Source organism: Anopheles ziemanni, chromosome 2 (genome assembly GCF_943734765.1).
Source record: "Anopheles ziemanni chromosome 2, idAnoZiCoDA_A2_x.2, whole genome shotgun sequence".
NCBI classification, from domain to species: domain Eukaryota; kingdom Metazoa; phylum Arthropoda; class Insecta; order Diptera; family Culicidae; genus Anopheles; species Anopheles ziemanni.
In genome coordinates this window covers 6224515-6251948 of record NC_080705.1, presented here as the reverse complement: position 1 = coordinate 6251948, position 27434 = coordinate 6224515, and the positions used below count along the sequence as shown (strand labels likewise).

The following is a 27434-nucleotide window of genomic DNA, read 5'->3' as shown; positions in this document are numbered from 1 at the left end:
AACGCATTGAAAACGCCCTCCAGCTGCCATTTTCTCGGTTGTGGCGGTTGTTCTTTGTGCAGTCACGTCGGCACCGTCGAACGTTGCGTGCCACGGCATGCCAGGGCTCTGGTCTAAGTTATGAGTGCGTTCTGTTCAGCCTCTTTTGCATCGCCTTGCCTCTAAGCGGTTGGTGCCAGCAGCACAATGGTCCAACACCGGTGTGGGGGATTGGTTTGGAGTTGGAAAACGCCGTTGGGAACTGAGTAACTGTTCGCTAAAAATAGCCACACTATGCACCGAGCTATAGCTGCGCTGGAAAATCCCGAGTGCGTGACTGTCAGGAATGTTGTGATGAGTTTGATTCAATATCTTGAGGTGTTTCTATTTGGCCTCACTTCTGGCGGTTGTGACTCAAAGCGCTTATCAGCAATTGTCTTGTTTGTCAGATTTAATAACTTCTTCAACTGGCCAAAAGCCGGTGACAGCTTGGTAGTGCGTCACGCAAATCTTTCCCCATGTCCGCTACTGGGGATACTCCAACTCCGGCAGCAGTAGTGACTCAGCACATGGAGACCCATGCAGCAGAGAACTGGTGAATCCAGCTCAGTCCAACCCACACACCTCACAAAAGATGAAGCAGGCAGAGCGTCTCCCGCCGAGTTCGAGCTGTCGAGATGAGGCCAGATTTCGAATCCCACCGAACGCACCCGAGTTTCTCGGGTGAAAGGAAGCCGCATACAACGCATCCGCACGGTGGTGTTAATGTTGTTTGCAAATTGCTTGCACACACCCCTTTCAGTCGGCTGCGCCGTGCACTTTGCACCCGCGTGTGGCCAGGAGGGGGGCAGTTCGCGACCGGTTCGAGAGTTCTCCGTGCAGGCCAGGCGCAGATTTATGTTTGCCATTTCCGCGAGTCACGCCGCCGCGGACATGGATGGAGGACGAGAACGCCCAACCGCAGCTTTTGGTTTATTCGTTATGATGGGTTACTTCCTCCGGTGTGTGGACAAGGTAAGGTGTGTTGGTGTGTGATGGAATGCACAACATCACGAAGCAGGGTTTGTATTTGTTTTCGGCCGTTCGGGAGCGTACCATGAGTCACATCTTTCGACTGTAGTCTTTCTCCAGCATGGAAGGGGACATTTGGGTTTTTCGTTACTTTGAGGTTAGATAACTGCGAGTGTTAGCTTGCTCCAAAATGTGCAGCTGGCGTTCGGGTTGATAAAGAACGTGACTTATTGGGGGTTGGCTAAATCAAACATTATCAAAAAAATGTAAATTTTGGAGGCATACACACACACCATTTCCGTTTGGTTTCAGTTGTTGAATAATATCCATGCCCTAACTTTGGTCGCGAAAACACATTCCCCTGTTGAAACTCCCGATAATCTTCAGTAAACTGGCACCGGGTGTTGTTTGGTTGCTACGATAAGAACCAATGCACGATCCGGGACTCGTTGGATGACGTTGAGGAATAATAAAAATGCCTACACTTTCACAACATGGCGAAGTCCGCGGAACGAAATCCGCCGTTCGAGTGTCACATCACGCCACGGAACGCATATTCCCGAACCCGACGGATGGACAGACGGCGGGGGCGATTAGAGGTCAGTAACATTGACTGGCTGGCCCTCTAGCCTTCTGTGTATGTGTGTTCTTTCCGATCCGTAGCACCCATCATCATCATGCCAAGGAACTTCGCGCATGATGGTAGGCGACCGACCGAGGGCAATGATTCATGTTCCGGTTTTTGAGTTTCCCTCATCTGGATGTGCCTCGCGTGTCTCGCGTTCGTTTTCTCTTTTCGACCCGTTGTTCTATCCTGTTCTGCGCGTCACGAAGTAAAAAAATCTACACCGAGAATAATCATTTGACATTAATCATCATTTGAATCTCGTTTCGTATTCTACGGATGTCATTCTCTTCCTGGATCGGTATCTGTCTGCCTTTTTTCCCGATCTGCCATTCCGTATCTCTTTTGCTATCCCCGAATTCGCTCCCCCCCTCATCCCGGTTTGCTATTTTATATTGTCCGAATTAATGGGTTTCTGGGTTTTATTTCTATGGTTCAAAATTTAAGTGCCACTTTTTTCATTGCCCAGAACATTAAATTATTTCACCGGGGAATTAAAAGTGGTGCCCCCTGGTCAAGTTAGTGTTTCGTTGTTTTAATTTCTGAAATGGACTTTTTCGATTGTGCTCCGATCGATTTTGGAGGTCACCAAACGTTCTTTACCTCCTCGACCGTTGGGAAGGCAATAAATATCAGTCAGACTTAATTCGAAAAAAAAGTTTATCTCTTGATTGGCTTGACTTCTCTGGGGTGCTTTGAGTACTTTTTTGTCTTTTCAATAATACCCTGTTACACTGCACGTTACCGTTCATTTCACCCAGTTCTAGCATATCTTCGCGCTTTTCTTACATGAATAATACATCAAGCCGACCGGGAAAGAATTAGTAAACGTCCATCCCACGACCTCTTCGTCGACTTCCCTGTAAAGTGATTGAAAGTGGCAATGTCCACCGTTGGAGCACCCTGTTTTTTTCCTCATCATGTCAACGCCTCGCAAACTACGACTTTCGGAAGTCGTAAAGCAGAAGTGTAACCTTTCGGAGAACTAGAAAAGGGCCAGTGCTGTAACGGTAGTGTGGTGTGGTAGTCACAGGTATGTTTAGTCGAGTGAGAACGGCAAAGAAAAAAACCCTCTCGAAAACGCGCCGGATCGTAATGGTAACATCGTAATAACATTTTATGACCCTTTGTTCCGAAATATGAAATATCCCGACTTCTATTCCACGCGCACCGACCAGACCACCGTCTCCGGTTCAAATACCTTTGTCGTCGAAAACTGCGTGCTCAAATACAATCCACTAGAACAAGTTACTTCTACGAAGGAAAGGGAGCGAAGTCTGTTGCTGTTTTTTGTTTGTTTTATTCTTTCCACGATGTGGCTAGACGGGGCCAATATCCTTTGATGGCGCAGGATTCCTTTCTCCTCTGTCTGTTGGCAAGTGATTCTTGGGAAACCCCCTCTGAAACAAAATGGAGTTTTGATCATGCTGCCGCGTAGTAGCGTGAAAGGCCATTTTGTGTCGCTACAAAAATATTGTTACTTTACATTTTTTTTTGCTGGTTGATAGGTTAGACTGTTTAAATTCACAAGTTCAGAAGTTTTAAAATTCATTGTTCGATTCACATTGTATGATTGACTCAACTAAATGCTGTATGATGTTGAATAAAAACAACACAAACGGAAATACATTCGCTATGACGTTTCTAACTTCCTGGAGTTACAGTTAAGCCAATATGAGTTGTTTAGGTCTCATTGAACTGATGTTTACTCCAACTTGTTGTTTTCTTTCATATGTTAATATGTTCTCCGTACTTTCTCTTGCTTGTAATGATCAACCTCCCATGCTTGTTGAAATTATCTTGTAAACTAGTCGTCAAGGTTTGTAATTTCTTTAAGTTGAATTTCTTCTTACCCGTTGGAATTAATCATGTCTCGCTGGTGAGTCATCTGGAATCGATCATTTGCGAATCAAGTATCGAACAAGTAGTCAAAAGTACCTCGAGTTGCCTCGGAAGATAACATATCATCATTATTTCCACCTTGGTCTGATAAACAGGAAATATTTCGTTTCATACACAACGGTAAGATAAACATCGCAAACCCCGTAATGGCGGGAACTCTGGCACCATAAGAAACAATCACGTAATGATGAAAGTTATTGAAGGAAAAACGATGTCTATTTCGAAAGTCAGCCATAAACATGTCCTTGGTATTTTATTGTTTCGATTATAAAAAAAAACTGTTCATGAAACGAGATAACAAACTTATTCCGTAACTTGAAACTGACCTTACTTACGGATTCATTTCCGCATTCATGGCTTCTCGCTTCGAACGCGATATACCCTCTAGGTGGTTCCACTAGCGTGTGATGGCCACTGGTTTGTAAAATCTAACTAATGCGTCGATGCTCCCTCTCATCCCCCCCTTAGTCAGGTATTAGTTCCACCCCAAGGGTCACAGCAAAATAAAATCAAATGCGCTGTGTGCGGGGGACATAAAGTAGCAAAGTGTGCAAAAGTGGAAAACAGCGAGTGAGGAGAGAAAAAAATACAAACAACAAATAAACTGGAAACTAAACTAATTGACCTAAATCAGACAGGCGTGAACTTTGCGCCTGTCAGTGTTTCCCCCTTTTGTAGACAGTTGGCCCGGGGATGAGGAAGGTAAGGTGGAGGGGGCACGGGTACTGGAGATGATATCAAGCTTGCCACGGTTTGATGTTAGCATGCTCGTCGAACATTGTTGGCACCGGACACTACTGTACTGTGTCCATTATAGATTGGAAGATTTTCTCGTTCGTTGTATCGTTTGGAAGCGTTTCTTACTCTTGGTCGATTGCATTTCTGTTTTAATGTTTGTCTGAAATTGATGCAAGTGTCTTTATCTTTCAATAGCACCAATCAATAGTTAGAAGGCAGAAAACATTCATCGTTATTGCGTTTTGTTTTTAGTTTTATATTTTAAATTGTCGCCTTTCGTATTGCATAAAACGACTAAACATTTTTATCATTAAATAACATCAAAAAAATTGTAAAATAGTATCAAAATAGATTATTTCAAAGAAGAGAAACATCATGGTTAGATAGTTTCAAAAAAGAATCCCCAAGTAGAAGGGAAACCATCCAGCCAACTGGAACGAACGATCCAGTGCTCTAACAAATCAAACAAACTTCCAGTTTGCCATTGGGGTTGTCGATGTGGTGATGCCCAAGGCATCACCCTCTCCGCCGGGCTCTCTTCACACCCAAGCAGCCGCACTGACCATCGGGCAAACATCCAAGCGCCACGGTCCAAACCCAACCCCATCCATCGACCTCTCCCGTAGTCTAGTGTGTGTTTTGTAGCGCGAAAAAAGTCGATGGGGCCGCCGCATTTGACAGGAAATAGACAAACTGTCAACGGGGTTTGCATCTCGGAAAAGCATGGTCGGTCGGTCAGGTTTGCTCGGCTCGTGTTGTTTGCGGTCAATCCTGAGTCGTGTCCCACCCGCAGCATACTAACCCACTTCGTCAGCGAGGTGTAGGAGGGTGTGGCTAGAGTCAGCACTTTTCTACTCTCTTTGCTAACGTTTTGGTGCACACCCGAAATGATGGAGTTCGCATTGTGGCATTTTGTATTTATTTTATTTGCGTTTGTGATATTGCTCGATGTTGGACTGGTTTGAAACAGATAGTGGAGAACGTTAGATTCAATGGTGAAAATTAAAAACTTGCTTTGGTTGTTTACCACTACTTCGGTAGATTATATTAGAAGAACTATCCTGATCGATTCCTGAGCAACACGTCATTAAAGTAGTACCAACCTTTGTGTAAATGAAACATGCACAAATCGTATTCGCCTTTCTGAGTTGGAAAAAAATTTCTTGCGCCCAACGTGGGGCTCGAACCCACGACCCTGAGATTAAGAGTCTCATGCTCTACCGACTGAGCTAGCCGGGCTTGGTGATCGGTGGCCGCTCGCGATCGGTCGCGTCCGCGGTTGATCTCTCAACTTGCACATTCGCGATCCCTCGCGATCGCCAGGAGTTTATGAGCCGATGGTTCTATTTCGAGCATCTTACCTCACCGACGCCCAAGAGTGTGTCACCTTTCACTTCGGTGCAACCGGAAAGGTTAAACAAGATAAGGTGAAAAGTAGCTGAGGCACGTTTTACTTTTCAAAAGCGACAAAATTTACTCGAGCCGTATGAATGGTGTACATAAATGCCATCGTTAACGGTGGAGATGGTTAGTACTTCGTAGGATTTGAGTACCGTTTAATGATTCATTGGTACGAGTTGCATTGAAATACGATATGCAACTTCGGTCAGGGAGCTTAAACGGCCATGTGTTAAACGGCTGTAGTTAGCACTTGTGGCGGTGGAGTACTACTCATGGACACACATTCGTCACCGGTCTCATCAAGAGACGTCCTTTGATGCGTACTAACTCAATCATGAATCGCTGCGATTGTAAAAATATCGAATGAACTCGAGTGCAATCATTCCGCTTGGCTTTTAAGGCTACTGTGAACTTGGTTTTCTTATTGCATTTGTTTTGTGTCTGAGATTTCATGTCCGATGAATGAAGTGTCTATATTGCCTGAGTACAAAGCATTCGCGCTGTTTAGATAATGTTGATCCCCTCGGCCATTTGTCGTTATCATATTGTCGGAAGTGTGCTATAAGAAGCTCGACGGGAAATCGTTCAACTGACCACCAAGGAGGAAATGAGTCGGTACAAGACCACATACAGAACCGCCGCAAAACCCGCTCTCTTTCTGTGTTATCGTACAGACGCTTACCAACAGAACCAATCATCATCGCCTTCGGGTGGCGTTTTATTTTTTTGTGTTGCTACATCTGCAATCAGTTCACTCAATCGAAAGTTTTCAAAATGTCAACATATTGCCGCGAGTCACAGTGGGAATTATTGTGATGAGGTGTTGCTGATGTGTTTATTGTGTGCCTTTTTCTACAAATTATTGGTAATAATAATCTGCGCAGCCGTTGGCAAGGCTTTTACATATTTATGCGTTTCGGAATGGCGTGTTTACAGTCCATTATGTGTAAAAACAGAATAATACAAGTAAAGTTGATGTAAAGAATAAAAAATTATCTGATAGAGTGGTACGGAATGAAAATTCTGCGTTGTGGAAAGGTTGTTACAACTCTCCTGTAAACGATGTATTTTAATATCCACTTTTGGTCAGTGTTTACACAACCGGGGGTGTAGCTCAAATGGTAGAGCGCTCGCTTAGCATGTGAGAGGTACCGGGATCGATACCCGGCATCTCCAATGGACATATTTTTTACGAGCTGCATAAAAATTTTCTTTCTCTTCGCGAAGTTCATTCATTTGATCGTTATACTGTGCTGGTTTCGTTCCGATTGCACCGATTTAGATAAAGCAGAGACAGAAATTGCTATCATATTTTGTACCACCTTGTCGGCGTCAACCCACCTTTTCGCGTTCGAATGCTATTATCAGTCCGATGAAATGAATGAGGCTTATCTACATCAGCGAAGTGCGATCGTAAAAGGAAGTCAACACAGCGGCAGGAGGAGATCTGTATTTAGTAGTCACTTATTTTCTCGTTAATCACCACGGCATCGTTCTTCGCCTTGCCCTATTGACATAGGCCCGGCTCGTTGGGGCTCGAAAGAGGAAACCGGGCCACTTTATCGCCTAAGTCCTGGTGACTAGGCACGCAAGCACGCAGTAGTACGGTTTTCCGCGACCCGCAGAGGGTGCCGGTAGTAATGTGCTAAAATAACCAGTAAAAAGGGCAGATGTGTAAAAAAAAAGAGAAACAAACGAACCACCGACTTTCCTTCTATTTTCTTTTCGCGTCAGCCATCGTCTCGTTCTCACCTTCGGTCGGGATAACAAATTTATTAGCTCGCGTGATGCCTTGTCGTTAAGCCCATCATCAACATTACCCTCTGCTTTTCCTCCTCCTCCTTCCAGAGTAGAGTACCACAACATAATTCCGATCGGAAGCAGGAAAGAAAGCCCTTGAACATCGTCCATTTATCCTGGCGACCGCCGGATTCCCTGACCCCGCGCAAACATATTTCATTCATCCTTTCCCTATTGTCGTTGGGCTGCGGAAATATTTTGAGTAGAAGAAAAGAGTGCAACATAAATTGGAACCTTGTTATGTGTGTGTGTGTGTGCCCTTAAGTCTGCATAACTATCCCACATGTTTGCAAACCTTTTGTTCCGTCTCCTACTCCTTTATCCGCGCCCCAAAAGTCCTTCCCTCTTGTAGGTCAATCGGCTACGGGCGTTCGAAGGGATATGCATAAATGTTACGGTTTGCGACAAGCCGGAACTGACCAGCCATAAATTTTGGCCCCATGGTGACTCCCTCCTCAGGCAGACATCCTTTCTCCCAACGCCCAGTCCTAAATCGACACCCGGGAACCTTCGCCATAACGTTATGATTTCCATTGTGTGTTGGTAGAAGTAGTTCGGTGGCTCGAATACGGTCTCTTTTAATATGAAAACGCTTGAGTTTTCTCACCTCACCTCTTCTCAGGAGGTGGGCAATCCCTGGCGGTTGATCCCACTCCTTGATTTTGCTACAAATGGAATGAGTAAGGCTTGGTCTTTTACCGTCCCAAAGGTGGTGGTTTATGAGTACTTTACCATCGCTTTACATAACTTCCAGCTAATGGAAAACTAACTTTAAAATATGACTTAGATGGCATTCCCATTGGAGGTTCGTCAAACGATTGTATAGAAATTTAATAAATGTGGTAGTGAATGTTTGCTATCACTCAAGAGATTATAATGCCTTCACTAAGTAGCATATATTTCTTGCATATTATAAATATAAAAAAACACACAATTTTTTATCAATATGACGTAATTCGCATGCATAAACAATCAATAATACGAACGAGTCCTTGAGTCATTCGTTGTACTAGATTTCATGTATCGTTTTCGCAATTTGAAATGAATTTTAATACTTGCAAAGTTTCTTTTCACAATTTGCTTAAGTCAGTCCGTGCTTGTAAAGTTGTTTGACGCACAAACAATTCTCGAATCGTATGAAAACATAATTAAGGAACACAAAGTTCCCATGTTTTTTCCAGATGCTTTGAACTTTTGCCATTTTTTGAGAGTTTGTTGTTGTGAGTTGCTGAGAAAAGCTCTTATCGAGAAGAGGAAAGAATGTTTGCTGTACCATGGTAAAGAAAACGCAAAATTAAAAAGTTTCACTTTTTTCTTGAAAAAGACGTAAGCTTGTTTTAATTGGAAAGTTTTTTTTACATTGTCGATGTTATTGTGGCAAACTCAACACAAACATCTCGAGCGTTGCAGACAATTTTTCAAGTGTATTCCTTAGGAACATTCGTAGGATCATTATAAAGAATTCGCCACACTTAACAAACATTTAATTGAAGATATAAATGTAGTAAAACATACCGTCAACTTATTCGCTTTGCCTACAATAGCTTGTAAATCAATATTCGCCAATCGCCCGGCGCTTGTCAGGCTCTCACATTAAGACCTTGTGGATTATTTTCCAAGTCGGCTTCTTTTCAACGTTTCTTTTTATGCATAAGTCAGCTTAATTTTGTTTACTCATAATCGTGTCCTTCGCAGTCTATTGATTGGATATAATTCCCTATGTCCCGAACCCAAAAATCCCTTCTTTATATATATATTTTTTATCTTGTATTCGGGAGTAATCTCTCCGTCAAGAAGCAACAGGATTATGAAAATGTTCCACGAAGAGAATGAACAGGAAAAATGAAGTTCTGATATCATTGGTTCGCCAAGAGTGTATTATCCCAGTGGTTTACTTTCCGAGTTTTTTTTTCGAATACATGTTCTTATCGAGACCTGTCTTCTATCACACAAATTTTTGCACGTGACCAAAAAATAAATCCGGAGCGGATTCTTTTTCATCAGGTGTAGTTTTTTTTTGTCGTGGTACATGATATGCTATGTGCTAAGCCTTGGGTGAAGTGCGTCTAACAGCGTGGGACGAACAAGAACGTCCATGTACATTCGGTCGTTGGAAGGCGTATGGATTTTTTTTCTTCTTGCTCGCATAAATCATTTATCTCATGGAGATTATTTGTATTTCTAGCCAATTCGTGGAATTAGTCACCCGGTTGCGTACGCTTAAGGACATGTTAGAAAAAGTATATTGTTCGGAAGCGAGGAAAAGTAATCTGCTACATTAAGTCTGTTCTTGCGCTGCAGGAAAGAACCAAGTTTTAGCAATAATTCGTTTTACCGAGTTTCATTACGACGTTAAATGAATCCAATTTTTGGTGTGTGCGTTTTTATACCATAAAACCAGTTTACCGCATCTCATAACGTTGCAAAAGCCATCTGTTGAGCAAAGCAACAGCCATTTTTGGCATTCGATGTACCTGTTACTTTTTTTCCTACATTACAGACATTTCATTTTTTTCTTCCTGACGCTGCATGCCATGTGTCTGGTCGATGCTGATACGCTACAATATTAAATTTCTTAACCCAAAGTATGTTCACGTTTCCGGCACGGACGAAACAAAAACAGACGGCGGCCACCCACTCGTTTTGGCGAAGGTGTCGCTTCAAAGAGGAGAAAATGTTTTCATAATATTGCTAGAGTGTGGATCAAATAGAGCCTAGTGCCTCGTGTTGTTGTTTTTCTGCGTCCGGATACTCTCCAGTTCGGGTTCGCTTTCGGTTGATAAAGCAGATGTAACGGATCCCCTAGCAATAAGAAACAAATTATGCAAAATTGCGTCATGACGTGCAATGCTTCGGTTCTACGTTTGTACGTATAGTAGAGAGGAAGAGAATTGAGTCTTCACCGTCGTCCATGGTTTGTCTTGGTTCAACCAAACCTCCGTCTTTGTTTCGTAGCGACTTTATTTGTTTTGGTTGGGATGCTTTGGGTTAAAAAGGAAAATAGTGGACGCACCTCACCGGCGATTCCTTTTTTCTCGAATATGAATTTTTCATGATGACCCCGAATTGGAAGGAAATACATGTTCTTACTCCAACCCTCAAGATCTATTCAAGGGATTCTGTTTTTCGAGGCAAGTAAAACCTTGCAATGACAATTAAGAAAGAATTGACCTTCTGGAGAAGATAGCGTAATGTTATGTTAAAAAGCAATACAGACCCATCTACGTCTCGCAGTGTTTCCCTTCATAAACATCACGAATGATGTGGTGGTGTGAGTGGGACGGAAAACACCAATTAAACTATAGGTTTATGTGTTTTTATAAGCTCAGAAACATGTTCCAACTGTCCCTGGCTCAAACTGCTTCCGGTTGAATTGCGTTTAGACCTTCTGAGCTTTGTGATATTTTATTTACTTTGGTTGCCTACTTGAAAAAATAACCACCATTGTCGCCCGCAGAATACTTTAACCTAGCAGTGCTAAATAATCTCAAATGGTGCCCACTCTGCAATGTTGTAAATCAAAATACTTGATTTCATAAATCACGTATTGGTCTCAAGTGCTAATAAAGGGCGGTGCCTTATCTTATCACATTCAGGTCACACACGCTGCAACCCACTTTATCTACAATTTGCCTCACACGGTTTTTTGCATTGCACTCGTTTGCAAATACTTTAACTCTTCTTGATAGGTTACGGCTGTTAAATTTATGATAAGAGTGCGGGAATCGTGTCATTCCGCTGCTCAATCTGTCTCAAAAGAATTTTGGCTTACCTACCCTATAATCGCATGCGTTATCTTGTCAGAACGTAAACAAACGAATCCATAGTTCATTCGATCGCGAATATTTATCGAAATTCTGTGATTATTTAGCGTAGTTTTTGTGTTTTAAACAAAAAACAACAAAATAATAGCTGTAGCTGCAAGAAATGATGCAACATTTACCAAATTGCAAAACATAAACAAAGCACAGATGAGTCTTGGCTCGAATATCGACGATACAAGAGAGACCAGCGATCAAGCTTCGTTTACCGTGCCGTTTAGATTTCATTTTCAATTTTATTATTGGTTTTTTCAAATAGTTAGCATCATTGAATTGACTTCTATTGCAAATATTTTTCGAACAACTTTTTCGTTTAAAATTTGAGACTTATTGTTTATTTATTTCAAAATTGATGTTTGTTGTTCATCACTCTGTTGTTTCATTGATCAGTGTCAATTCTTCTTTTTTTTTTGCAAAAGGGTGCAGCTTCCCCGTTGGTGTATACTGTGCTTCTAACGGCTTGATTTGATCCATTGTTCAACTGTTGCAAGCAGCAGACCCACGGCCGAACACTAACTAATTAAACTTTCCTGTTTATTCTGCAAAACGTTAATCACAGATACGTTGGATACCAAACCATTCAACTGCTTTATCCCTGTTGGCAAAGGATTAAAATACCACCGACTGACTGAATACTCAAAATTGATTTTGAATGGAAATGTTGGCCTGCGGTGTAACAGTGGTGCAGCAGTCAATCTGCGCTATTGTTCACAGTTTGGCTTCCAATTGCGATGCTTTTTTCGGTATTGGTTTTTGGTTATGTAACGAACATGTGGCGCTCGAATTGTTTAATTAAAAATTGCCTTCGAAAACAATTCACAGTTCACGGTCAGCATTGAAGCACAGGTATATGTGCAATGTAAAAACGAAACACTGCACCTCAGATTGATTTAATTAACCTTAGCTGGTCAACTCGGTCAAGCGCACAGTGATTCACAACACACTGTTGGATGCACCGAGGGATGCATCACAGATTTAAATTGCTATAGTCGTCGTGTGCTACGACGATCTTAGTCCTTTATTCTCTATGTGTGTATGTCTTGTTTAAAAGTTTCATTTCATTTTCTTATTGAGTTTAACTATAGAGTTTCGTTGTTTACATTGGCCTTAGACACTTTCATTAAGGGAAAAGAAAATGTGTAGCTTTTCCTTTTGCATTTCGCCGTTGGGCCCGGTTGTTTTGCATTTGTTTCTTTCGTTGCACGCTTTCTCACACTGTGCGTGCAAAACTCGCCGAAACGTTATGCTGATGATGCATCAGGCAAGCTGTTTTGACAGACTCGACCGCCCGGCAGGCTCGCGAGGCCATAGCGTAATTTTCTTTGCCACCGCCGGTGCCGCAATCACTTTTTGTCCGCACCGTTGGCCTACTCCGGCGGAAAAATAATGGCTCCCTCGAACCCCGTGGGGAAGGCTTTTGAAGTCGGTGTTTTTTTGTGTCAAGGTCTTTGGCGGCGGCGGCTTTTTTTCGATGCATTTGAGGGGTGGAAACAGCTGCGCTCGTCGGCGATGGTATGGGGGTTTTCCCTCCTTTTATTTGGCGCTTTTCCGCAACATTGATTCGCGCTGTGATGTCGGCTAGATCCATTAAACTACCGGAGACGCATCGGTGGCTTCAATTACCTTTTTCCATTGGTTGTTCGACGGAGGTTCAAGGTTGTGCAGTGTGTCTATCCTTCAATTCGATTTTTATTAACAGTAAAAATGCGTAACGATTAACGCTCGCAAGGAAATACGTCTATGCTGTATGGTTATTTATGCATGATCCACCGAATCCGTTTCCGCAGTGGCTTAAAAAAATGCCATTTAAAATTGACCCGTTCGACACCTCGGGAAAACTACCTTTTCCAAAGTCAGCCTTTACTCAAACATCACACGCAGAAATGCCCTTTTTTGAACGATCGATTCACTTTGAAATTTGCTTCCTCCATTTTTTGTACCTCCTAAAGTTCATCTATTTTTTCTCTCACAATGTGTGTGCTGTTAGCAGATGCGAAATTGCATGTGCACCGCTGTTCACTCTTGCAACAATTCTCAAACGATACGCGGCCAGAGGTTTCGTGAAAAAAAAATACACCCTTTCATGTTGATTCATCTTTGAAACGTGGAACAACAGACGTGGGGAAAACGTTTTCATGCGATCGATCGTGGTGAATCCTTTTTTCTTGAACCATATCCAGATCTGTCCGTTCCATCATAGTCAGTCATCAGGTGGAACCAATGTTCCCGAATGATGTATGGATGGAATTTCATAAACGTGCCAACGTGAGGACAGCAGTGACACAATTTTGTGTTTCAAGCTATTCGTTTGATTCGGAAAACCGGGGGGAAAGAAGCATAACATCTTGGATTGGGTTTATCCGGTTAATACTGAGCGTGGTAATATCAGATTCTGAAATTGCTATAGCTTCGTGTGTTAGTGTGCTAGTCCCTACCCTGGCTCCGTTTTTGATGCAATTTTATTTAAATTTCGTATCGTTTTCTTTCACTTCTTCAATCTTAAATTTTCACTACATTGAGTTAATTCTTCTTTTAGTGGCAAACTTTCCTTCATTTGATTTGGGTTGTTGCATGGCTTGAAACTTCCCTTCACCTAAAACAACGAATAAGTTGGCCGTCTTAAGAGCTACTTGGGCCATATGGAAGCCCGGCGGTAATTCTCTCGTTAACAGCAAGCTGCTGGTGAGATGCAATGTACCCGAAGCTTTATGATATTCATTTCGAGGAAAACGCTAACGAAACAATCTACTGCCTCCTGGCCACGTGAGATATGATGATGATGCCGCAGGAAACTTTCGCTCGCCAGCATAATAGAAAACTTTATTCTTACTCCCTGCGCTCCGGGAGTCGTCGCGCTTCTTGTCCTGGTCTCTGAGCTGGCTGAGACGGCTTTACGTCATCGTCTTCGCTGCCTCTGGCCACTTCTTTTTCCACTTCATGCATTCCGTCTTGTTGTCTTGAGCAGCCCAAGTCGCTGCCAGGCTCCACTCATTTGGGGAAAATGGATAGTCCTCAGTTCACGAGCGGCGCAGCTGATGAGAAATGGCTTACAAAGTTCCTGGTGTATAAAGGAAGCTTTTCATTTGTCTTGGGAAGCTTTCATGAATAATCTTGTGCACATTGCCGCTTTCTTATTTCGTTCTGCAACCCACCCTGGTGTGATGTCCCATTTCGTGGGTGCTAAATTTGAGTGCACTTAGATATGACCTTACCCGTTGAACAAAAGTAATTCGTAACTCGTACCCCCCTCCCCCAGGAGAGGGAAATGCTGGGAAAATGTAAGCGGTAGTCGTAAAAAGTTCTTTCTCCAAGGGAGGAACGCAGTATGATCAAATGATTCTTTCTTGACGGACGGAATAAAGTTGGTTCAGATATTGTTTGTTGTGTTGTGCATTGTTCTGAGCGGGTGATGATGGGAGTGTTCGCGAAAAGTTTTTCTACATTACAACAGTTTTCATTCCCTCCATGGGGACAGATGGCTTTTACAGGAAATTTGGTATGACAGTTTTATAGTTTATGAACGCAAGTGTTTATGAACAAACACAAGTACTCATCTCTAAAAGCTGTTGTTGACAGATAATGTTCTTGCAGGAATGTTTGTTCTTCTTCTTCTTCTTCTTGGCGTAACGACCTCTTGGTCATGCCTGCCCGTTAAGGGCTTACGAGACTTGTTTCCCTGTTGTACGTGGATAGTCAGTCCTCTCGTACAGGGGAGGGTCCGGTCTCGGTTGGGATTCGAACCCTTGCCGTCGAGGTGCTGAGCCTCGGCGCTCATGGGCCGATTTTCTAACCGGCGCTACCGCTCGGCTGTCGCGGACCCCCTGGAAGGAATGTTTGTAGCAGATTTATTTTGTTCTTCATTCTAAACTTGATGTATTCAATATTATATAAGGAGATTTATCTTGATGGAAAAATTAACAACACTTTTCATTCACGTTCCAAAATTTAATATCCAACAAACGATATTAAAAGTAAGCTGTAACGATTGGCTTCGCTTATTCAGCCCGCAACAGCGTTGCATATTCATTAAACTGTATTGGAATGTGTGCTTTCCGTCCGTTGCTTGAGCGACACAAACTGAAACAATTTCGAGGAATGCATATTTCATCTGACTTTCATAACCATGCACAAGTTTTTCCCCGATTCTTGCTGCTTTTGTTGAGAGCAACGAAGGAGAGTCAACGTCGTGTGTTCCTCTTTTCCTAGAACGAAACATCACGTTGCTTTATCCTGTATATCCTGCACAACATCCCTGAGTTATCCGGGGAAATGCTGCCGCCTAATGCTTGTCGGTGTCTGAATACATTTATTTTCGCTCGGATGCATGTTTTCGGTTTCCAGGCAGAGCACCTGAGGTAAACCGTGAAAAGCATAAGCCATCTCTCGCCTCGGATTTGCGACGTGTTGGATTCTCGTTCAATGCATTTTAAATTACTCGCCAAAAAGCTGCTTTTAATGAAATACGTTTCATCTTTGCGTCTGCGAAGCATTTTCCGAACGACCGTTTGTTTTCCCAGAATGTATGTTTTTCATAACTGCAGATTTGTTTCGAATAATATTTTTATGAAACTAACTCTATTATTTTTTTCCTTTATTCACAGGTTACGTAAGAGAATCAAGAAAAGGTACGTATTGTGCGCAAATCCAGTAAGTTGATTTCTCCTTTGCCCTGTTCAGCAACGATTGAAACATATGGCGCGGGATATTTATTTATGTTTTCGGTGGCATGTGTTCGACCACTATGTTAATTTCCGAAGCACCAGCACATGCGGGGGTATACTATCGTGTGAAGATCAATTTCAGTTTGCTTCGATTTCGTTTATTACTTCATTAACTCTTTGATCGTGCTCTTTGAAGCTCACTCGATGCATCATCTCTCAATTATATTGGAAAAATGATGTCCTCAATTGCTCGCTGATGGGTTTAAATTGAGTTTACGATACTTTCATGATTCTCCCGCGTGAGGGAGACGCGACTCGAAAGGTTATTCAGCCGAAAGTAATGAGTAAAGAGGGTCTGTAATTTGATTGTGATTTAAAAATAAAAATATGAACGTGGGTTTATTTTTGTTTTACCTCTAGTACATTGTGGTTTGTTGTATCCAAGAGATATTTTATCGATTTATTATTTCAAGCTTTGTTTAATTTATTTTAATAATTACAATCAGTCGGTTGTCAACATATAAAAATGAAGAATCATAAACAATCGCACTGATTGCTTTAACCAATGTCATATCTTGGGAGCATTTAAATTAGCACCTACGTTAGGAAACCCCCAACCACCGTTTCCTGATTAATGAATTAGGAACCTCCTGTATTTTTCCTACTCGGGCATAACTTTCACACTGCTCTGGGCGACCAAATTAACTATATTACGCCCTGGAACAATGACAACGGATAGAAAACCGTACAATAATAGTCTGTCCGGGGGGAGGACGTGATCCTCTCGGGAGGACAGTTGGAAAAAAGGCTACAAAGTTTTCCGCACACAAAGAAACTGTTTGTGTTTGCAAGACGAGGGGGCACAAAAATAAAAGGGCGGGGATGCTTTGCCCCAGTTTTTCTAGGTCAACAATGTTTAGCAAAATTGCACACATGATATGAACGAGCGTGTGCGGAAAAAGGAGCTGGAAAAGGGGAGAAAGGGGCTGTGGTTAGCTACGAGCGCCACAGAGAACGAAATCTTTGTCTTTAGCTTGGTAAAGTTTGCTCTTGGTTGTTTTCTTTATACAAAAAATCACACCAACCAATAGTCGGATGGCTGTTGTTCTACACTTGAGAAAATTCGGAAAAACTGTCTTTTGTTATTTCGATTCTTTACTCCGGGACATGTGTAGGTCTTTACTTTCAATCTTGAACCTACAGCTCTTCATTTAATATAGTTAAAATTTTCTTGTGTCATCGGGAGGAGAGACGTACATAAATGAATAGCTGTTACATGGAACCTTCGTTGTCAAAAGTTGTTTGCATTCCATGGAACATCCTCAAGGACAGTGTTGGGACTGTGTGTTATGCCACCATTGCATGCAGATGCTGCTGCCATGGAGATGCACTTTCTTCTTCTACTGAACCGAACGGAACTGCACTCTTGTGTGCGCGCTCTCGTGTAACCATGCCATATTTCGGTTTGCCTTACTCTACTCCGGTGCAAGTAACCACCCAGGCACGTCCTTGTGCATCACGCAAACATTAGAACGAAAATGGATGGAGCTGGAATTGGACCGAAGTCGTGCTCCTCGAAGCGATCACAACACTTTCGCGAAAGTATGGCAAACTCGTTGAAGAATCTTAATTATTGCAGCGTTTAGAATTGATACTGATGTGCGTGTACTAACTCCTTGGCGAGGTGGTGGAGGAAAGTGCACTCGGATGCACAACCGTATAGCTAGCGCAAATAATGTGTTTGTGTGTGCATTTTGGAAATTCTTCGCTTTAATTGGATAACTTGCGCTTGCGAGAGCCCTGGTTGGAATCTTGAACGTGTTGAAACGTCCGTAATTTTCCTGTGCTCATCGAGAGGTTTGCCCACCTACCGAGGTAGTTCGTTTCATGGAAAACACTCTCTAGAATGAGTGTATGTTTGTGGGCCAGAACTTTACACAGAAAACTTTATCCCCAACACACACACGCGCCGGCTCGGCTGCCTTCGACCGCGTTATCTCGGTTGTCACTTTGGGCCAAACCGAATCTCTGTCCTTCACGGAAGAACACTGTGCTACTGATTTCGCACGCCCCGCACGAAGCTGATAAGAAATTTGGCGGCCCCCTGTTCCCTGTTGGCGCTTTTGGGTTTGCCGGGCGAACAATTATTCTAATTCCCGCCTAATGACATTCACGCGACTAAAAGAAAGAAGCGCGAGAGAGAACATACACATCTAACCATCGCGGTCCAACCATTGCGTTTGAAGGCGATTAATAATTAAATTCATTTAGATGAGGCGATTCTCAAGGCGAAGATGGTGAATGGGCAAGAAGGCATCAAACGTTGTGAAATGGTGGAAGTGCGTGTGAGAAAAACGGTTGCATTCGGCGAGTGAAGTTCAAAGAGCTTTCCAACATTCTGAGCGGAATTTTGTTGCATAATGTACGTTCAATGTTGTTTGTCTAAATTTCGAGGCACTCATCAAACGCTGGTGGTGGTTTTAAGCCACCTCGATGTTGGTTCTATGGCTTTGCCTTCACTTCTCCACTTGCATGTTATCCAGAATCCAGTCATGTTTTGTTTTCTTTTTGGCAATGGTAGCTGTGGAAGTTTAATTTTTGCGCATGCTCCTTCGAACAGGGTACGTTTTCTTAATACCACGTTAAGCAGAACAAAGCTTCTACCAGAGGGTAATACTTAAACTCTCTACTATGTTTCATAATAATTACGTAACGTTGGCGAAAGAAACCATACAGCAACAACACCGTTTAAATACCCTGGTTGATATAAGCAGGGCAATTAAAATGATATTTGCATACGTTAACTACATTGCAAAAGGAAATAAAAAACGGGTACGATTTTCCACGATTTCCACCCTGTAGTACACAAGAGAAAATTCAGAACGATTGCTTTTACACCCGTTTGTCTGGTGGGTTGTGTTTTTTTTTCGTGCACACACCATTGTTGAAATAAAAAGCGCGCCTAGTGAAATATTGCCGTTTTATTACTGGGTCAACTGTTTCGGATTTTTTGTTCCTTTCGTTTCGTTCAGTTTAATCTTTTACTTTTCCACGCTTTTTGTAAATAATCGCACCATTTGCACAATCCTCCCATGTTGTTGTTGCATCCTTGCAATGGAAAAAAGTCAACACTCACACTTACCAGACACGGGGAAAACAATTTGTGGCGATATTTTTTTCGGGTTTTTGTATGCATCAATTTTGTCCTTCCCCTTTCCTTATCAGCAACCACCCAGCAGCATTGGAGCACCTGTGCGCGCCATTTTCCCGTCAGCCGGGGGATGGTTTTTATTTTTCCTCGTTTTATGCGATTGCAGGCGAAAGTTCCGTGAGTGTGTGTCCGACCCCTCCCCGCGGGAAAAAGCAAAATAAAAGCATACAAATCATCCTGGTTGGGTATTTTTTTCGGAGCCGGTCGTAAAAAGTGTTACAGTTGCCCCGTAGGGGTTTTCCGGGGGGTGGTTTTTTGTTGGACATTGCAGTTTGTCCAGACACACCATATTTGTCCAACGAAAAGCCGAGGAGAAGGTAGCTGAGTTTGGGGCATCGGCGAACCTGAGGATGATACTCTCCTGACCAAGCGCACATTTTTAATTCGGATAATTTCATTAAAACTTGTGCAGTATCCCTCTCCGGCTCGAGACTCTAGAACTAGTTTTGGGCTTATAGTTAGACTTTCCGCCCCAGCTGCTTCCTAGTAGTTCTAGTATTAGCTGAAATTTCCAACCCAACTTCTCGACAGTGCGCTTAACCCAATTTCGAAGGGCGAACAGGACCACAGGGAAACTCGTCTACAACAACCATATGCTGCTGGGAAAGTCGTCTCCTCCCCCCCTCCCACTCCCACAGTGTGTTGTAAAAAAAAGTCCCCAAATAGGCACGAACTTTCTCCAGTGTGCAAAAAGGCAATGTAACGAAACGAATCCACACTGATAACGGTAGTTGGTTAAAGTTTTTGAAAAACAATTTCCCGAATAAATAGTTCCACTGATTATGGCAGTTGTGTGTGTGTGTGGTTAGTTTATGTCCTGTGTTTGTGTTGCTGTGGCGTCCGGTACGACCCATTTCATTACGAATGGAGTTTTGAACCACGTCCGACTGTTGCAACATGTGCTAAGGCTGGAAATACTTTTCCTGGACAATGTGAAAGGTCATAAGTTGTCATCGTGTTCGGGAGAAAGCGTTGGCGAGCATGTGACATACTGACCTTGATTGTTTTCCACTTGCGTTAGAAACTTTGGTCCATGAGTTATTTGTTAAAATTGGACACTTCAGAAATTAAAAATGAGAAGATACAAATGCTTGGTGCATACATGGGAAAGGGAAGGAAAACATTCCAAGCACCCTTGAAGCATTCCAAGAAGGAAAAAGTATTTAAATAACCTGTGATCAGAAGGCTTTCCATCGGAATAGTGCAGATGTAATGCTTGAAGAAGGAAAAAGTGCGGTTGGTTTTTTTTCCGAGCATCACTACACGTACACGTCTTGTTTGAGAAGAATAAAGCAAATAGTTCACAGTCCACTGCACAAGCTCGTTTCTCTGGCTTTATTCCTACGAGTTCAGCTCGTCCTTGGATGTGCAGTATTCGTTTGATGCACCACTTGATGGGAATGCTTTTTTATCTGGTTTGTTTTAGTTCTACTTCAGGAATGGATTGCATAAGTCATGCTGCCGGAAAATTACTTTTTACTGATTAGTTTGTATGCTTTTTACATGAATCTTGTGTTTCCAACATTATTGTACACATGTTTTATTGTGTTAAAATTATTTCTTCCACCAAACTGCCTGCAACAATTTTCTTGTGCAATCATTAGGATTTTTTGTTTTAAATAAAGTCGTAAGTGACCGACATAAAAACGCATTGTTGATTAGATGCAAGCGTGTTTACGAAAGCGCAAGCGAAGCAGTGAAACCACATGAAGATGCTATTAGGCAACGTGTTTCTTCGCCGCTTATGTTTTTTTCCCAGCACACACAGCTTTAAAAACTCCCATTACGAAGGCCGCCCAGTTTAAAAGCTCGCGAAACGACGCACAACGCAAGGTCCATTGCCTAATCGGGTGTGAAGCGTCATAAAAAAAAAGATCTACTATCGGCAGGGGTAATAGGGAGTTACTTATTTGAGGTTCGAACAAAACCGCCCTACTTATCTCGGAAAAATGGTTTAAAAGTTTTTAAGTAACGTTACAGAGAGCCGTAGATAAGTTTTCCAACCCCCTCAGGGTGACTAAGCGAGGGAAGTGTTTTTTTGGGAGGGTGGTTTCATACTTGCGGTCTTTTGTTCATGATCGATTGACTCGGGTGTTTCCCATCGGTTTTCCGTTTCCGTTCCGCGAGCTATCGGAACGAAGCGTCACCAGAAGCCCGGAGGTGGTTCTCTCGTTAGAGGATTAAAGAATTACTGTCAGACGCTCGAACGAACAGTCGGCTTAAGTTCGCCCTACATCACACCACGTGTACGTGAGTCGACGTGTATTGCACGCCGGGCAAGACATTGATGGATACACTTGCCTCCGGTGGGACGTGTGCGGAACAACTTTCAGCCTTACACAATCCAGCAGAACATGGCCGGGCTTCCGCAACGTGTATCATGTTGGCTGGCAGTTGCTGCCGATGGCAAAGTTACTGCATTCGTCCGGGTCCATCTTCCTTTCTTTCCTTCCTTCCTTTTATTTTTTGCATCGGATCTTCCTTTGGTGTAATCCAAGAAAGAAGAACCAAGAACCCGGCGACGTCGGGAAGCAGGCACACGATAGTCTAGGTTCATTTATTTCCCTCGCCCAGCGAGCGAACTCCGGCCGAGTATCAAGGGACCCCGACATCGTTTGACGCATCCTCCGCATCCCATCAGCGCTCCCATTAGACTGTCTTGTTCCATCAATCGCCCTCTTCGCCGTGCTTCACTCCATCCATCCCGAGCATAATCATCACCAAGTCTGGAAAAATGTCTCGTGCTCCCTGGCTTTAGGCCTCGTCTCTCGTCTGCCGGGCGATAAGAAAGTGAAAAATTGCCTACGAAACTGACGATGCAGACGAAATCTCCTGACGCTGTGGGCAACACACACACAGGAACCTTCCGTTTCCTTCGCTAAACGATGCTCTGTGTCAGACACACAGAACTCCGGAGCTCCGGCGGAGCGCTCGGAAGGCAATTTTATCATGAGCACGTCACGGCGAAACAATGGGACACGGAAGAAGAACCAACCGACCGACCGACCGACGACGACGGATCATTAAAGCCCCCCCCGATGTAATCAAATTACTTGGATAATTTAACGGCAGGACAATTAAAGCAGTTGTTGCTAAATTGCATTTGGTAATAGATTTTTCACAGCTCGCCAGAGCGCACGGTTTTTTAGGATCTAATTAAAAGTCTTTATAGCATCCCACGTCGGATGCGTCCCGTTTTTTTTTCCTATGATCCACTTTTAATTATTATAACGCTCTTTCAATCATTGGGAAATAAATGTAGTTGAAAAGGGTAACATTTGATCAGTTACTCTATTCATGGTAGTGATGGGCACTCCGGAGCGCACTAACGGCTCCGGAGCAGGCTCCATATCAGCGGTTCCGGAGCCAGCTCCGGCATTAGCTCGGAACCAGCTCCGAACTAACGGCTCCGAGCTTACGGTTCCGAAGCCGGCTCCGCACCGACGGCCGAGCTTACTGGACCCTCTTTGTCTTTGATCGCAAAATCTCGCAATGAAAGATTTGTGGAGATTAGTTGCTTTTTTCACACCCGACTCCGGAGCCGTTAGTTCGGAGCCGTTATTTCGGAGCTGGTAGTTCGGAGCCGGTAGTTCGGAGCTGGTAGTTCTGAGCTGGTAGTTCGGAGCTGGTAGTTCGGAGCCGGTAGTTCGGAGCCAGCTCCGGAGCCGACTCCAAAATTTACCGGAGTTCGTCGTAGCCGGCTCCGGTGGCGGAACCGATTTTCCCATCACTAATTCATGGTAAACATAAAATAGGGCCGAGTTATGTGAGAACCATGCGAGTCCATAATTGGCTCGTCGTCTTGTTTTCCCATGGTCATCGACCAATGCACTTCGCCTTTGGTCACTGAACAGGCATAGAAGTAAGAAACGACGTAGGTCCACCCTTGACATGACTGTTTCTTTTAGACCCTTTGCTCAAAAGGCATGAGCTTCTAAGTACGGGTTGTGTAGGTGAACACACACGGATCCTTCAATTTTAAACATTGTTGCAACCCACACGTCGTGTCTCTCTGAACCCCCACTCCCCCCTCCCATCGTCTCAATGGAATGATTACAATGTTGCATTTCCGTTTCGTAGAAAGGATATGCTACCGAACCGGCTGCTGGTGATCGGAAGTCAACGACGTGTATTATGATTCGTCAATCAATTTCCCTTTCCCCCCCGGTGTGAGTGGGTCGTTTTTACTGCATTTCTCCAAACATTGCGCCCAGCGTTGGCGTACAAAATTTTCAATTGAATCCTCTCACACCCAACCACCTTCAGCCCGGTGCGTTTGGAAGAGGACGGGCTACGGGAAATTATATCCTTTCAACGTTCATTTAGCTTATGATATGGTGCGGTGCACAAGGTTCAACGAATCCGGGCGGTTGAGGGTCGTACGGTAAACGAGCTGTGGACTTCCGGGTGCCGTTTCCTTTTGGATCGGAGAGAGTTCTGCTTCTGAGACGGATATGATGGGTTTGGCAAACTCCTGCGGGGTCACTTTCTGGTATGTTTTTTGTTTATTCTTACCTCCGTTTGCGTGGCCAGACATACACCACTAGGGCTCTCCTTTGGAGAACGATTGCTGTGGAAAATTGCATTTTCATTCCCCATCGGTCGTATAATTGTTTTTTTTCCCTGCCTCGTTCGAGATTCGTTTTTCTCCTCCTACCACGTTCTCTTCACCCCGTGCAGGCAAACTACTTCCGGTTGGGCAAATAGAAAAAAAGGACGTGCGCTTCGGCGGGCGAATCGTGAGGGAAAGCGAAAATTGAATGAAAGGACGTTGCAAGTTACGTATGCAAACCTTCCGCCGATCTCCCGACGGCTATCGTTTTCCGTTTTCCTGTTTGTGTAACATGTCCTGGAGTTTTCGTTCTTTCCTCATCCTTCAAGAACCGATTTCCGTCCCACTGGTCGTCGGTTTTTCTTCACTCTCTTTTATATATCCTTTACCTACTGCTAAGGGTTTTCTTCTCCTTTTGCCAATATTATTGCCACCCGGGATCGCCTCACTCAATCCGTTCACATTAACAACATCCACGAATATATGGCACGCTTTCCTGTGAAAAGTTGTCAGCTTTTCCGTCAACGGACAACTGTTGGACAAACATGATGTTGTCGTGCTGTCGCGTTTCCTTTTTCGGTTGCAATCGGCAATGTATGTTCGTTCGTTGGGTGTGTTTTTATTTCCGTTCGGTTCCGTTGGGTTGTGCCCGAATGTCAGTCAATTTAGTGGAAAAAAGGACGCTATTTCCGGTAGTATCAACGCAGTGTATTTCTCCCATTGCGATCACCGTGCAAAAGGTTTATGGAACATTGAACTTATTTTTTGTCGTACGAGAAAATTTGTTTTGGTTATGTGTGTTAGAAAACCGGGTTTTACCATGCATCGTTGAGATATCTGATTTTGCAATCGAACTGAAAGCTACTTTAACCAAACGTCACTATAATTGGAGCTTATAGATTGAAACGAAAGACATACAAAAATGTTAAACGAAGTCTGCGGTCTCTTGCCACCGAGGAAAAACAGCATCAAACTAATGCTGTTGCCAAACCTCCGGGTACCGTTCCCGGTGGAACGTGGAATCGATCGTTCCATTTTACTGGCCTCACAATCAAATTATACGCTCCGATGGTGTTTTACGACTGACCGACCGGCTTCCCCGGGCCGGACGATCGGGAAAAGCTGTCGAGCCGACGGCCGAACGGCGGCGACCGTGTGCTAGAAATTACAACCCAGTCCAGTTGATGGATAGCAATCGATCGGAACCACACCATTCCATTCTCCTTCCGAGCCGTCCGGGTGTTGTATGTTTTGGGTTGCCTCTCGGTGGTTCTCCATAAATTCTAACCACACTTCCGGTTAACTGCCACCTCTCCATCGAAGCGGCGCCATGTTGTTTGGGGTTTGGGAAGAACCATCGAACACACGACCTGACTGTGCGGTCACTCGAGACCGATCCATCCATCGATCTATGGCCGCCCATTTCCAACAATAAATCTTAACTAACGTGTGCTATCGCTTCTTGTTTTTCTTTGCAGCACGTCCCCTGAACCAGTACATATCGCACCACGAGAAGTTGAGCTACGATCATGAGCATCTGCACGCTAGTCACAGCCGGGCGAAACGATCGGTCACCAAAGATCATTACGTACATCTTAGCTTTAGGGCACACGAACGAGATTTTAACATTAGACTTAAACGTGATCTCAGCACAGTAAGCGATAAGTTAGAGGTGAGTAACGAAGCAAAACGACCTTCACTAGAAACACCCCTATTGATTTATCTTTCCGTTTGCCCCCCCTCTATTCTAGATACATACGGACAAGGGACCGGTGCAGGTGGACTCGTCCCACATCTACCACGGCGAGGTGGTCGACGATCCGGAGAGCTACGTCTTCGGTTCGATCTTCGACGGCGTGTTCGAGGGCAAGGTGATCACCTCGGACGACACGTACTACGTCGAGCGGGCGAAGCACTACTTTCCGCAGGAGACGGTCAAGCCGGAGGCGCACCCGCTGCACCAGACGAGCGACGATGAGCCACCGTTCCATTCGGTGATCTACAAGGATCAGCACGTGGACGATCCTTACCGCCATCGGAGGAAAGGTACGCGGTCTTGTTACGACGATGGTGCCTGGATTCGAAGGGATCATTATTTCTAGAAAACGCTGGGTTGGTGTGCTGTAGTTGTTGGTGCATTCATTCTCTCAACAAACGAACGAAGGGAACTGTGGAAGGTGCTCGTGGACGAAGCACCTAGAAGTCGCAAGACGCAACGAAGCATAAATCCTTCTTCCCAACTACACTCCTTCTCCCGTGTTGGTAAACACTAGCTCCATTCGGCGGTCTATGTTACGTGTTCGATGTGACGCTTGCCCGTCGGAACACCACACACAGTCGTCGTCGTCGTGTAGAGCCCGTTAGAAAGCAGGCCATAATGGAGTGCGGAGGCTGGCTGCCCGTTGAAGTCTTGAAGTCTTGAAGTCCGCCCATTCGTTTTCGTGTCGGCGTTTATGCTTGAGAAGTGACGCACGGTCGACTATCTTGAATTCACCCCGTTACCCCGCGCGCTTTCCATTGGCATGGGAGGTTCTCTCCTCGCCAGTTTTCACATTGCATAACCAACAGGGTAGGTTTGCAAAATCGCACCGGCACTGTGGAGGAATTCGTTGTGCACGTGCACCGGAGGTTTGTGTGAAAAGCGATACGCAAGAACTAACTCTCCGAAGCTTTTGCAGATTAAAATGCTGCACGAGAGAGTTCCTGCAAAAAAGTTGGGCCCCGGGTACTCCTCCCACTCATACTCCTCGTTGTGGAACAAAAGACCGTATGACTTTTGATTATGGCCGCCCGGTGATTTCTCATTCCCATTTCTATTTCGCTAGCCGCGCTGGTGCGCGCATATAAACAGACATTTGTTCACATTATGTTGCAGTTTATTGTTAGGCCATCATAATAAGTTGTGATTAGTTGCGGTGTGCAGCAACTGGCGGGTAGTATAAACGGGTCATTTGGAAGTTGAGCAGCAATTCGAATTGCTGTAAGCTGATTGCATTTGTCTTTTTCACCCTGAGACGGTGTAAACCCTACAGTGTGTCAAGGAATCCAGGAAGAAAGTTGGAAATGATATTTTTACAAAACCCAAAACTCTTCGATCCATTAGCATTAATCATGATTTGATTGATTTTTGTTTTATTTGCGTGCATTTTGCATTCCTCTCCGCCCACCAGTTAATGTAAAAGCAATAACCGGTGAAGTCTTAATCATACTTTCTTCGCCGCAATAACTTTCTCTCATGCCGTCAGGCGGATGAACGCAACCCGAATCGAGCCCACAAACGATCGAGATAGTAATTTCTGAAGATCACGACGCGGGTCCATCTCGTGCCGTGAGGTGTGAAAAGACCTCCATCGAACCTTGATTGACCTAGCGAAATCCGCTGGTGGGCCCTCACGCAATTAGTTGCGGTGATTACGCATAAAATCGGTTTGCTGGTGCTGCTGCACGTGAATCACGCAAAAGTTTTGTTGCTGGCCCATAAATCAATCCGAACGAAGTATAAGGTGGATAGTGTTTTCCAAGGCGATAGGCCAATTGTTAGTGAATGACTTTATGAGGGATTATTACACGCTTCAGGTATAAACAACAGTAGTTAAGGAGGAAAGGGAATTAGTTAAGGGAATTCAGCAACAAGGTTTGCACTACAATGTCTTTAATCATTCTAGTGGACATTAAGAACCCGTTGATGGGGGTACCCTATTAGTGTGCAGTCACTCCTCTCCGTTCCCAAAAA

The 27434-nt window shown here is 43.9% G+C and overlaps 1 protein-coding gene and 2 non-coding genes across 3 annotated transcripts in view; 2 read left to right on the top strand and 1 right to left on the bottom strand.

The window, feature by feature from the left end:
• Positions 1-27434, top strand: part of LOC131282386 (disintegrin and metalloproteinase domain-containing protein 10) — a 38448-nt gene that overhangs the window by 3991 nt on the left and 7023 nt on the right. Inside the window, exons 2-4 of the mRNA XM_058311834.1 lie at positions 15879-15902; positions 25180-25373; positions 25453-25747. Coding sequence (XP_058167817.1) covers positions 15879-15902; positions 25180-25373; positions 25453-25747 — 513 coding nt within the window. The remainder of the gene's footprint in view (positions 1-15878; positions 15903-25179; positions 25374-25452; positions 25748-27434) is intronic.
• On the bottom strand, positions 5422-5494 carry Trnak-cuu (transfer RNA lysine (anticodon CUU)). Its single transcript has one exon. It is a non-coding gene; the product is annotated as a tRNA-Lys (tRNA).
• On the top strand, positions 6760-6832 carry Trnaa-agc (transfer RNA alanine (anticodon AGC)). The gene has a single exon. It is a non-coding gene; the product is annotated as a tRNA-Ala (tRNA).